The sequence below is a fragment of the Eupeodes corollae genome, chromosome 2, assembly GCF_945859685.1.
Source record: "Eupeodes corollae chromosome 2, idEupCoro1.1, whole genome shotgun sequence".
NCBI classification, from domain to species: domain Eukaryota; kingdom Metazoa; phylum Arthropoda; class Insecta; order Diptera; family Syrphidae; genus Eupeodes; species Eupeodes corollae.
Window position 1 is genome coordinate 97443466 of NC_079148.1, and position 14026 is coordinate 97457491.

General features: G+C 33.2%; 1 protein-coding gene across 3 annotated transcripts in view; it reads right to left on the minus strand.

The window, feature by feature from the left end:
- LOC129948371 (bumetanide-sensitive sodium-(potassium)-chloride cotransporter) overlaps positions 1-14026 on the minus strand; it is a 293982-nt gene that overhangs the window by 46748 nt on the left and 233208 nt on the right. For all 3 annotated transcript variants that reach the window (XM_056059342.1, XM_056059344.1, XM_056059343.1), the window contains exons 6-13: positions 8452-8710; positions 8117-8370; positions 7916-8030; positions 7697-7836; positions 1468-1633; positions 1224-1366; positions 596-705; positions 341-476 (exon numbers count right to left, since the gene is read on the minus strand). In XM_056059342.1, coding sequence (XP_055915317.1) covers positions 341-476; positions 596-705; positions 1224-1366; positions 1468-1633; positions 7697-7836; positions 7916-8030; positions 8117-8370; positions 8452-8710 — 1323 coding nt within the window. The remainder of the gene's footprint in view (positions 1-340; positions 477-595; positions 706-1223; positions 1367-1467; positions 1634-7696; positions 7837-7915; positions 8031-8116; positions 8371-8451; positions 8711-14026) is intronic.

Here is a 14026-nt window from a genome sequence, read left to right on the forward strand (position 1 = left end):
GATACGGCCCATAATGTGTTAAAAAGTGGTCGAAAATTACTTCAAAAGATTCGATGTTTTCAAAACTTTGCGTGGTGGTCATTTAAATGATGTATTGTTTTGAACATAATGTCAAATTTAAAAAGAAAAGAAATATTTTATAAGTGTTGTATTAACGTTTACTTTCGAAACTGAAAAACGAATAAACCTGTACATTCAAGCAGTCGAATTTATGTTCATACCCATTCTCTCCTTAAAAATAGTTTTTTAAGCTATTTAGGTTGTTAAAACTTATCAAATATACCGATTTATATTCAACAACATTTTATAACGAATTTGACAGTGAAGAAACTACACTTACCTTAAAAGTTGGTCTCCATCCGACGGGTTGTGCCAAACTTGCATGGAATGTACTGAAATTAATTAACATATAAGCAGCAAGGAAAAAATTCGAAATTAATGGCGCTATCAAATTGAGTTCTCCAATCAAAATGAATCTGTAACAAAGTTGATAATATACATAAGATTAAACAAAATAGGATTAAAAATAAATAAATATATGTACATACATACAAACATTCATACATACATTCATTTGTAGGGAGCTAAAACTTACCCAATGGCAATAAAAAAAGTTAGAACATAACCACGAACTGGTTCGTTGTTCTTCCCAAATCCTTTTGCAAACCATACAATTTTCGGATAAAGTTCGTCCTTGCATAGAGCCTGTGCGTTGAAGAGAGAAATAAAAATAAATTAAATATGTTGCTTTGAGTTCAATACATTAACTTTTATTTGATACAAAAAGCAAGCCCATCTAGAGTCAGAGATTTTTTTATTGATTGTTTGACAATTTAGCTTAAATGGCTTAATTTGTTCCTTTTTGTCCATGTCTATCATCACTTAGTTTTGAGAGTTTCCTGTGAATGAATTTGTTGTTCTTTTTGGGATAAGGTTAGAACGATATTCCTGATTTAATTTTGGGAAATCATTAAAAGTAATGTTAGGGATATTTCAGTGTTAGACTTGATACGATGGTGTTAAAAAAATGGAATACTGGGGTCAATGGAATTTTTGTAAACCACAATTTCTCAGCCACAAAATTTCTTTCTTCAAAACTTATTTGTTTAAACTTGAATGTTGACATGGTATGTTTTATTACTATGGTGTTTGAATTTTACAAAAGTTCATGAACTGTTTTTGCATAACTTACTCTATTCTTTCCAAATAAATAATTTACTCACCTGAAATACTTTTGGTGCAGAAACCAAACTAGCAAGTGCCGAAGACAAAGTTGCCGCAAAGCACCCAGCATAGATTAGTGGCCCGAATCCGGAAACAAGCTCAATTACTTGAAAAGAATTCTCCAGTCCATAGCTGCAATTACCTGGGTTCAGAGTTGAAAGTTAAAAATATTCCAAATTCCAAAAAGAGAAATGAAGAGATGAATTTTAACAAAACTATTCTTCCTTTATTTTAAATACCTACCTGGAACACAATCCAGGAAAGCAAAAGAACCATTAATTGCGTCTGTGACATTGCCAGTAGCATCACGTGCAACAGTCGCTCCAACCATTAAAACCATTACCAAGTATGTAGCTGTTGTGATAACGATAGCTATGATAGTACCTTTAGGAATCGATTTTTGTGGATCCTTGAAATGGAAAAAAAAAAACCGAACGAAAAAAGTGTGAATGTTGGATTTTAATTCACAAAAGCTGTTTGGGGTTTTGTTGATTGTTTGACTTCCACTTTAACTGCGACATACCTGAATGACAAACATCCAGGAATTGAGAATACAAAACAAAAAACAAACTATTTACAGTCACTCGATGTGCTTTGAATGAAATTTTATTTCCACCTTCCTTTGAAACATACATAAATTAATTTATTTTATTGTTTAAGCAAGGGACAGAAATAATGTTCCTTTGAGCATGTTAACAGTCCATTTTTTTTAAGTTGAACATTTCTCTTGGTGTTGTTCTTATTTACTACCTTTGAAATTTAATTTTAAAATTAAATACAATTATTGGTTAATTAACTTTTACATCAGCAATATCTGTGCTCAAGACTTCAAGTTCAAAGTTTCTAAAATAGTTTTAAATTGTTATCAAAATTAATCGAAGAATGAACTTCTCCATTCACGATACGTACCAAAAAGACGTTATGTTTATTAACCATAAATAACTCAATATTTTTTTAAGACAAAATTTAAAAATGTAATACACAAAAAAAAGTATTCATGTATTTCTTTTAAAGGCATTTAAATTTTTGAAGAATGATTTGTTTTGCATGCACATTTTTTAAAATAGGGGTAATATTTTAAGATACTTGAAAAGTAAGGGCATTTTATTAAATTCAAAGTTGTGACATTTTCCGACGTTTCAAGGTTTCCGGAATCTTAATCCACCTGTTTTTCGTTGGGCAATTTTACCAATTTTAAAAATAAAGTAAATTAAGTTGACACCAAATATCTTAAGAACTTATAATTTTATTGACATCTATTAAATTTTATTTTAATTTTACATATTGTAACTTCATACAGAATTTGAATGAGTTTAAACAAATGAACTAAAAAATTCAAAATTTATCGGTCAAACTTTCTTATTCTATAATTTTTTCCCACTTGTACATGCATCAAAGGTTAGTATAACATTTATTCGAAGTCAATGCACTCAAAAAATTTTCCTGGTAGGCAAAATCGGTTAGAAAATACCAGGAAAAAAACTGGTACAATAATCCAGATTTCGTGGTAAATAACTAAAAATAAAAAAAAAACAGAAATCTGGTAGTATCTAACAAGTACCAGGAGACATTTTTTTAACCAGATTTCCTGATAAAAAAAAACAGGAATATATGTGGTAAAATACTCCAGATCTCGTGGTAAATAATTCCAGATTTCCTGGTAAAAAGAAATCTGGTTTTATTTACCAGAAATCTAGTTTCCTGGTAAAATTTCTGACAGAAATTTTGTTCATAAATGTTACCACCGTCCTGGTAAAAATTATTTTTTTTCCTGGTAAAATGAAGATTATCTGGAATCTGGTAGATAGAAACATGACATTTATTTCCTAGTATATTTGTGCTGGTAGATGAAACCAGTCTTCTGGTACATATTACCAGAAATACTGGGAGATCAAAAATTATCTTTTTTCTGGTTAATAAAGCCAGGACTTTTTTGTCTAGTATATTTTTTTTTGGTAGATAAAAACACTCTAGTACTAATTACTAGAAATGTTGGGAGTCTAAAAATTATACATTAACTAGAAAATAAAATCAGGAATTTTATTGTCTAATATATTTTGTTGCTGGTAGTTAAAACCAACCTTCTGGTACTTACTACCATGTCGCGGTAAATTTTACCACAACAAGTTTCACCTCCCTTGTTGCTAACCACCCTTAAAGTATTCTTACTGCGGCCTCAAAACTCTAGAAGAGTTTAATAGAAACCTGGACCATTAGCCAGTGAACTGCTCTCCTAGCATTTTGGGAAAGCAAATTTAACAGGTCTCACCAAAGTGTGCGAAAGGATTCCACACCAACGAACTGTGCGACGGTTGGCCCACGTATTGGTTGAATAAGATTATCAAGGCTGAATAAGATAATCAAGGCATGAAGACGATACCCATGCCCAACAATGTGTTCAGGAAAGTCACATCATCTGTAACTTAGTATGGCCGAGAGCCCATCATAAAGTATTAACGATAGAAAATCACTACAAGAATATCTTAATAACTTATATTTTAGTTATAGGCTGGGCTACCGACTTCCTTCAACACTACATATGTAGTTTTTCGTCAACCAAAATCTAGCGCGTGTAGGTACTCCGTAATGCGAGGAATTCCACACGATTTTTCCAGAAAGTCTTGGCTGGAATGGGTTCGAAAGTGAAGAGCTGAACTCACTAATTGAGCTACTGGGTGATCGCATCACCTCTTTAAAGAGATCGCCAATCTTATGGATGGAGGAAGTTGCGAGACAGATCGATCACCACACAAAAGATCCGAGAGGCTTGCCTGAGGGCAAGTAGCCGGAAAGGTCAAGTTCACCATGATGATGGCCACTGTTTGAATTGCTCCCAAAGCCTTTTGACGAAAGAAAAATTGTGTGAAGGAATTTTTTTGAAAAGACCTACACAAATTAATTTTGTTTCGTACGATAGTTTTTCTTTAAGTTTCTATTGAGTTAAAGATTTTGTTTTGTTCTGCCGTGGAGAAAAGTTGAAGAAGAACTACGATAGCTGTTGGAGGAAGTCAGAAAGAAGTTAAGTATAGTGTTTTCTATTTTTCCTAAGAATATTATAGAGTAAGAACCCAGGCCCGCCAGCCGTTACTTATTTTCTGATTAAAATTTATCGTACAGAATAGTGTAAGTGTATAGTTTTAAGGTATACATACCTGCTACTACTAAAGGTAAATACAAAAATCTCTTACTTTTCTTAAAGCCTAAGTGATAATTTTTGTATATAGCTATTTTACACAATTCCATTAAAAATTTAAAATCAATATTGCCAGACAGTTTACGTCAGCGGTAATTTCCGCCAGACACTTTAAAGTTTGCGAAAAAATGAGGTAAGTTTTCTTAGAGTCTGGGTCTTTATTTTTATACATGATATTTTGGAAACTATTTCAACACACTTTGCAAACAGCCAGACAAATTGGAGGGGCCAAATATCCCCCAGACAATTTTAAAATCTCGTCATTCATACTAAAAGTAATTATCATTATATCCATCATTTTTTTTTGCAAAACATTTATCAAGAATTGATATCTTTCTCTTTTATAAAAGATCCTGGTTTTTAATCCCGGTTTCGGGCAAGCTTTTCTAGGCAATAAAACATAATTTAAATTTCCTTTTTGGAAAATAAAACCTTTCTTTTGTTTCGTAAGTTTATTTGAAGACAAATTTTTCAGCTGCTGGTTTTGGCAAACTTCCAGTAAAAAGGCGTCAAATCGCATGATCTTGGTGGCCAACTTACCGGTCCATTCCTTGAGATGAATTGTTCTCCGAAGTTTTCCCTCAAAATGGCCATAGAATCGCGAGCTGTGTGGCATGTAGCGCCATCTTGTTGAAACCACATGTCAACCAAGTTCAGTTCTTCCATTTTTGGCAACAAAAAGTTTGTTAGCATTGAACGATAGCGATCGCCATTCACCGTAACGTTGCGTCCAACAGCATCTTTGAAAAAATACGGTCCAATGATTCCACCAGCGTACAAACCACACCAAACAGTGCATTTTTCGGGATGCATGGGCAGTTCTTGAACGGCTTCTGGTTGCTCTTCACTCCAAATGCGGCAATTTTGCTTATTTACGTAGCCATTCAACCAGAAATGAGCCTCATCGCTGAACAAAATTGTCGATAAAAAAGCGGCTTTTCTGCCAACTTTCTAAGGCCCATAGGGCGTTGCTCGTTAGTATGTCTATTTATGATGAAATGTCAAAGCATACTGAGCATCTTTCTCTTTGACACCATGTCTGAAATCACGCGTGATCTGTCAAATACTAATGCATGAAAATCCTAACCTCAAAAAAATCACCCTTTATTTAACTCATCGAAACCCCCCCTCAAGCTGAGCTACCGCGCTGGCAATAATTTTATTCGTACCTGTGGTGAATTCTTTCACCTGTTTGTCATATCGACTGACGTTTCTCGTAAAGTGTCATAATAACTCTAGCGGAGTTTAATTCGCGTTCGATCTTCGACAATATTGGATTCGAAAATCAATATTGTTTAAAAATAATCGTAATTATAATCAATCCGTCGGATCGGTATTGAGGTGGAAAAAAAAAGAAGTGTATTCTGGTAAATAAAACCTGGAAGAGCTTAATATTCTACCAGAATTCAGCTACATTTTCAGTAAAGAAATAAATATTCCTGGTATATTCTACTGGAATTCAGGTACATTTTAACCATGAAAAAAAATATTCCTGGTATATTTTACCAGAATTCTTTACCAGAATTCTGGTAGGAAAAAATATTCCTGGTATATTCTACCAGTATTCTGGTATAGTTGTACCACTAATACTGAGGACAAATTTTACCAGGAAAAAAAAATTCTCCTGGAATGTTCTACCAGAAATCAGGTGTATTTTAAAAGAAATTCTGGAATTAATCAGGATCTTCTGGAAAATTTTACAGAGGCACCTGGATGGAATCTAAAAACCACTTTTTCGGGATAAATTTAGCGGGTAATCTGGTCACCGGTACCAGATTTTTTGTGTGTGACATTATAGATTCGTGAGTTATTTGGAGTCAATTACTTTTTTAATTTAAATTGTTACAGTAAAAAAAACCACTGGACTCTTTTAAAGTCCTTGATGCAAATCTTGATTTTTATTAAATATCATTAGGAAGCGCTATGAGTGCGGAAACACAGATTTTGAGCATGATGAAGTTGCTGACATTCTTGTTGTATCCATTATAAATTAAGAGCAATGACTTTAACGTGGCAGTTATTTTGATCAACTAAAATTCAAAAAAACGAATGAGGATCTTGAAAGGGGTTGGGGTCGAAATACTGTATGGATAAAAATACTGTATTTAAAATACTGTATCTGAAAACAATGTATTTCAAAATATTATATGTAAAAAATACTGCATGATAAGTATACTGTATCTCAAAATTCTGTACATCAAAATTCTGTATATCAAAATTCTGTATTTCAAGGTGCTGTAAATAAGGCTTAAAAATAAAAATCGTTTTAATAATGTAAAAAAGTGAGCACAATTGCATAAGCAAATTGCAGCAAACTAATAGATCTTTCAAAATTTCCACTTTTATGTAGTATCATGAGTTACAGTATTTTGACAATACAGCATTTTGAGACACAGTATTTTAAAAGACAGAATATTAACCATACAGTATTATGACCATATAGTATCGTATAGTATTATAAAGAATTTTGAACATACAATATTTTAAAATACAGCATTTTGACCCACCAACTTTGAAAAATGACCTGTGAAACAATCAATTTATTAAAGAAAACTTTAAGAACCCGAAACGATTGATGCCTTGAAAAAGTATAGTCGCGTTATTGCTTAATAAGGACCCAAAGTAGTCATATATGGAAAAAAGTGGTGGAAAATCGGGCCAATCGGCTGAAATTAAAACAATTCCCTCTTAATTTTTTCTTGAAACCCTCACACCCTTTTCATTAAAGGCGTTCATTTTAAACATTATTTAAAAACTATAGCATATTGAGCAAATGTATTAAAAGCTTTAATCCATACAAATAAATGTTAGAAAATGTCTCGATAGCAAGTTCAAATCAATCGCAGAAAAATATTAAGAATTCAATAAAAACACAAGAAAATTGGCATTCGCTTTGGAGCACCATATCCCAATGTTGTTTGTATTGTTTATTTAAAGTTTTTTAAGTTCAAAAATTATTTTTATAAAGTCATTCAAAAAGATCAATTTAATTAAATTTAACTTTATGAGTTACGAGGCTATGGCCCACCAACAACAATACAAATTTATTCCCTTGACAAGTGTATTAAAAATGAATCCCGAACAAAACGAAAGATTTATAAACGTGTTGTTTTTGATTTTTCTTCTTTTTTCAAGAATATTTGCTATATCAGCTTTTGACCTGGGATTTACTAAAATCTTTCATTAATTAAAAAACAAAACTCCACCATCAAGTAGCTATCTTTGAGAAATGCAAAGTAAAAAAAAATACTGTGATAAGAAATAATTTAATTATTGTACCTTTAAATCTCCAGAGATATTGGCTCCGGCCAAAATCCCAGTGGCAGCGGGAAAGAATATCGCAAACACAGAAAAGAAATCATGTTGGACATTTTTCTCTTTTCTGTAGTCTGCAAATAGGTTTTGTTGAAAGACAGTGGCTTAAAAAAGAAAAATGAAAATATTTTTCAAAAGCCTTATCAAATTTCTGAGAAATTTAAAATTAAAGTGCGTACTCACAATTATATCCAATGAAACCCTTTGCTTTCTCTTCATCCGACTTCGGACCAATGAGGGCACCAATCATAAAATCCCCAATAGCTATCAACAGGATTATCAAGAGTCCTATTTGCGCCTTCACAAATTAAATAATTGGATCAATATCAGGATTCCAGCATTTTAGTGGGGCAAACAACCCGTCAGCACTTAAATTATACATACCTTAGCTTCCCATTCCATGCCAACAACGACAATAACTAATAGAATTAGAATTGTAATGCTACCAATAATCCGAACGTCCTGAACTGCTCCGTCGACGATTTTGGCTCCAAATGAGCGCAACAAATCCATCATTGATTCACAGAATCCAACAACGTACATGGCACATGCAACCGCATTAGCCAAGGAGAAAATCAACCCTATTGAGCCTCCGAATTCCGGTCCCAAGGAACGTGATATCATGTAGTACGTCCCACCTTTTTGTTTGTGTTTAATGGAAATTTAGTGATAGTATTTATCTCCCTTCGTGGTATACTGCCACTGTCAGAGTCTCTTACCTCCTTTAATTACTCCGTTGGTGCTAATGGCAGACATTGATAGAGCCGTAATTGTTGTGACGGCAGTTGTAGTCAGTATTAATAAAAAACCCTCCACTATGCCAGCCTGGCCGACAACCCAGCTAAGTCGAAGGAACAACATTACCCCCCAAATATTTAGCAGACATCGAATTAATACACCTTTAATCCAGCCGAATTTGAGCATCCCATTAAGGTTGGCCATCTCTGGGTCCTGATTGCGGTTCAAACTGTGGGACATCTGAAAGAATAACATAATTAATATTCCATTTCATCATTATAACTCATCAGATAAAGCATAAGTTATTCATATATAAATATATTCCAAAGCTCTTTAAACTGCTTTGAAATAAAAGGCTATATGAATACAAAAATTACACTGCAGTTCATTTGATTATGTTTTTTATTATTTTATTCCAAAGTTTGAGCCTTAATATACCACTGTTATTTTCCTTTTTAGGCATGGGCATTACTGGATATTTTAATATTAAAACCAGATCAAGACTTAACTTCTCAAAGGCTTAACTAAAAACCATTTTGGTATATCAAAAGCTCTATCAAAATTGATGCATCCCCTTTACACGAAAACTTGAACATTTTTCTTTTGATTTATGTTTTTGGTAGAAAACATCGAAGCTAGAGTTTGTTTTTATAGAAACTTATAAAACATTTAAAAAGAACTCAGAGTGCACTTATTAAGTGAAGCAAACTGTAAGAATGTCACAATATTTATTTTACTCTCTCCCTGATTGAATAATGTATTATACGATAGATAAGTAAGTACTCATTTTTGTCAAAGGTTATAGGTTCAGATAACATAAACTTTAATCGTTCAAAGAAAACTGTAAAGTTTGAATGGCTTCTTAAACATTGATTAATGTCAAAGGATTTCTATCGATAATATTCTAACAAACAACAACAGCAAATTTATATCAAAGATATTTTTTATTTTATTAGGGAAAGTTACTAAAGAAAACCAATTAAGAAATTAATATTCTTAAAATCAAACTTTTGTCATGAATTTTAAGAGCTCGTTGTTGTTGCTACCGTTTTATATCGAATTTTACTCAAAAAGTAGTTTCATAAGTTTCTAATATCATAAAACTAAAATTCCTTAATAGTTTTATGTAATCGGTTCAAATTAAACGTGCGTCGGCCAAGAATGTAATCAATTTAAAAAATAATTCTACCTTGGAGGTTCTTTTGTTTCATTTTGAATAGCTTTCGATTTAAGAAGCGGCCACTATTGAAGTTGTCAGTATTTGACATTTTGAACGCTTGTTTAATAATTTGTAAAGCTATTAACTTCAGATAGTAAGTTATTGTATCGAATTTTTCGTATGGAGAATTTTGACATTTCTCGACTTTCCAAGGTTCGTAGAGTTATAAACAAAATATGTTCAGATCCAATTACGGCATTTTTTTAAAAATCGAAAAACTGAGAAAAAAATAACTACCACCTCTAATATTTAACAATTAAAAAATGATTTCATCTCCAAAATAATTCTATGGAACGAAAAATAACATTTTAGACATCTAGTCAAATTTTAAGAAAAATTGAAAAGGGATTTTTTTTATAAAAAAATAAAACTTAACTGGGATGCGACCCACACTGATATTTTCGCATCCCGTCTGTCGATTTGTCTTGCTTAAAAGTTTGAAGATTTTCGTGTTGGATTAAAAAAGTTGTCAGTTAAATTATATTTAAAAAAAATTTAAATAACGAACAATATTATTCATATAAAAAAGCAGTTAAGTTTCAAAATGGATTTTTAGTCGAAAACAAATATTTACCAATTAGAAGCATTTCTTAAATATTTACAAATTGGATGAATGAAATAATTTTGAGAGATATCAACAACCAAACATCAATTTTTACCAAATTTGCGTACTACTTTTTGTAGATGTTGATTTTTTATAATAAAAAACTACTGTATATCGATAACAAGACTTTCTGTGAAAAGCTATTTGGGTCGAAAGTAAATGTTTACCAAAGTTAATAGTGTTTTTTTGTAGGTTTTTAAGTTTTGTAAAAAAACTACCAATTAGATTTTTCTCAAAATTTTACTGAATGCTGACAACTTACTTACTTACTTAACGTGGCGCTACAGTCCGGGGCAGACCTGGGCCTCAACCAACATGCGTCTCCAGCCAGCTCGGTCAATAGCTAGCTGTCTCCAGTCTCGCACGCCAAGTTGGTTGAGGTCTTCACCCACCTGAGTGCGCCACCTGAGTCGCGGTCTTCGTTTACTGCGCCGTCCCTCGGGATTGGATTCGAAGACCTTCACTGCTGGAGTGTTGATGTTAATTCGCTCTATATGACCAAGCCATCAAAGCCGTTGGACTTTAATTCTGCTAACTAGGTCAGTGTCGATGTACAGCCCGTACAGTTCGTCGTTATATCTTCTCCTCCATTCTCCATCTATGCATATGGGACTAAAAATCACCCGGAAAATTTTTCTCTCAAAGCATCATAAAACGCTCTCATCTTTCTTTGACAGGGTAAAGGCCTCAGCGCCATAAATGAGAACCGTGATGATGCTCGAGAGAGGACTTTACTTCTCAAGTGCCTTCTAAGTCCAAAGAAGCAGCGATTTGCAAGAGTTACTCTGCGTTTGATTGCAGCGCTGATGTCGTTATCTATGTTTATAGCGGTGCATAAATAGACGTTTTTTCTGTTCAACTTCAACTGCCTCGAAGTTATACCTGTCCGTGGTGACGTTTTGTCAAAGACAGGCGTTGTTCAATGTTCTTTTTTGATAACAGCATATACTTGGTCTTGCCGTCATTGACTACTAAACCCATCTTCTTCGCTTCTGTCGCAATGCTCAAACTTTTTATTATGCCAATATCATCTGCGTATTCGAGAAGTTCGATGGACCTTCGAAAGCCTTGAATGCCCGAGGCCTTTTTTGATATCAAATGCATTAGTGAGATCTTTTCCGACCTTGATAGAGCAGCGTGCATTCTCCATCGTCATTCTGCACAAACGGATAAGTTTGACAGGGATGCCAAAACTAGACATTACTCTGTAGAGCTCTTCCCTATCGCTGCTGTCATACGCGGCTTTTAAATCGATAAGGAGATGGTGGGTATCAATTGGAAGTTACTAATTTTTTTCAAATATCTGCCGTATTGTGAACATTTGGTCGATAGTGGACTTTCCTAGTCTGAAGTCACACTGATAACGACTTATCACATTGTTGACGAACGGCTTCAGACGTTCACATAATACGGTAGAGAGGATCTTATACGCAATGTTAAGGAGACTGATGCCTCTGTATCCTTTCTTATGTATCGGGCACACTATGCTGAGTTGGTGCATGCTCCCTACCAAACCATTGACTGCTGCTTTGAATAGTTTGGCATCGGTGCCGTCAGCTCCAGCAGCTTTGTTTGACTTTAGTTGAGATACAGCTATCTCCACTTCGTCGAGGTCGGGTAGGCGGAATTTTTCAACTGCGTCGCCTTGGTTGAGTGGTTCTATCTCACTTACAGCGGAATTCGGTTCGTCATCGCCTTTATATAATTTGGAGAAGTGGTCTTTCCATATTCTCAACATAGACTGCTGTTCTACTACGATGTTCCCCTGAACGGCTTTACAGTCTTCGTTTCGTGGCTCGTATACCTTTGTCAGGTTTTTTTTACCTTCTGGTAAAATTTACGAACCTCATTCCTGTTGTGACATACCTCTATCTCCTCGATCGCGCACTTCTCGTGCTCTATTTATTCATCTAAGAAGCCGGTGTTCCTATCTTCTCTTCTGCTCGTAGAGCTCGCGAGCAGCTCTGGTCCTTCTGTGCAGAGCCATTTTGTATGCCTGTTGTTTCGCTGCGTGCGCTTGCCGGTATTTGTCGTCAAACCGGGGTTCTGCTGTGGTGACCGTGTGAATCCTAGCACTTCAAAGGCGGCATCTCTGATGGCTGCAAGGCGATTTTGCCACTGTTTTTCAATGCTTAATGCAGGCAGCATAGGACTAATTAAGAGGTTACTACAGACTCGACCGGAAAAGGACATGGCAGTCTCTTGCGATTGTAGCCGTCTAACGTCGAAACTTCTTAAAAACTGTCAATTCGATTTTTCTCTAAATTTTACCAGATATTTAATTCGTTATTTTTCGTTGTACAAAATGTTTTGGAGATGACAAAATTTTTTGGATTCTTGTTTGGTATCGCTTTACAATATATAATATGAAATTTAATTCAATTCTCTAGCGTTAGGTTCAGCCAAAATGTTTACCTTTTTTTATACTACTGTGGTAAGAAAAGGAGTCCCGCATTATTATCTGTATAACAAAATTTATTTGGAGTCTATATTTCTTCTGGTTCTTGAGCTATGGTCGACAAAAAAACGTAGCGAACGAACTTACATACACAATACACATGCGCAGACAGACATCTTTCTAAAAAGTCTTTTATTTCAACTCTAGGGACCTTGAAACGTCGATAAATGTCAAAATTTTCAATTTTACAAATTTGACACATTACACTTACTTCCTATGGGAAGTCAATAATAATGGCCTCGGTGGCCATTTTCTATTCCATTTTTGATGGAACGCCTTTTTCTTTATATTAAAATAAACATCCACTGATTAAATTTTTTTTAAAATACTTCTTTTTAATAAACAAATTGAATAAATTGTTTTAAATTATTATGAATGTACATTTTCTTATAAATATATGAAACGTTTTTCAAAATAAACTATGTTGTGACATTTAAAAAGTATTAAAAATAAAAATAGTTATGTTTATAGAAATGCAAAATTGTCAATTGTCGTAGAAAATTTTAATAAGAAAAACTAGCTTTATGTATGGATTAGTTCATTCGAAACATTTTCACAATTCGTAGCGATTCAAAATGGAAATATTATTAACATATCAAAATCTTAGGAAACTCATTAATTTATTTAATATTTCTTATTCTAATTTTGATAAGTCGATTATTAACTATACTAAATTAAATATTTCAATATTTTAATTTGTGTTTATAATAGTTAATTTGAATTTACGCATAGTCCAAGAAGTCTTCGTACAGCAGCCTAATTTTAGTGTTTTTTGAAAGAAAGTGCTAGAAATTAACATTGAAAAAATTTAGTTTCCACCTTTACTTTTTACCAAATTTAAAAAAGTTGTGATTGTGATTTTCAAAATACTTATTTAATAATAATAATATATAATAAATATTTTATCTCAGAATCAACAACAAAAATCTGCTGTACTGAGACTTTCTGGACTAAGTAAATATTATATTGTTATTAGCCACTTAATTTGAAATCAGTTGAATGTAAATTCGTATATATTGGTTACTTTTATAAACAAATTATTTGTTTCTGCCAGAGCAGCTGCATTTTCGACGAAGAACAGTCAAATGGTTTATAGATATAACCCAAAATTCCTACCAAACCGTCAGACTTTGTAGACTTATTTATTTCTTAGCAATTACTTGCAGGTTTTTGAAAATTTTGACAATTTACGAAGATTATAATAAGATTCATTACTGAATATGATTGTTTGATAAATCAACCTCGATTTAAAAAAAGCTAAGCAATAAAAATGTG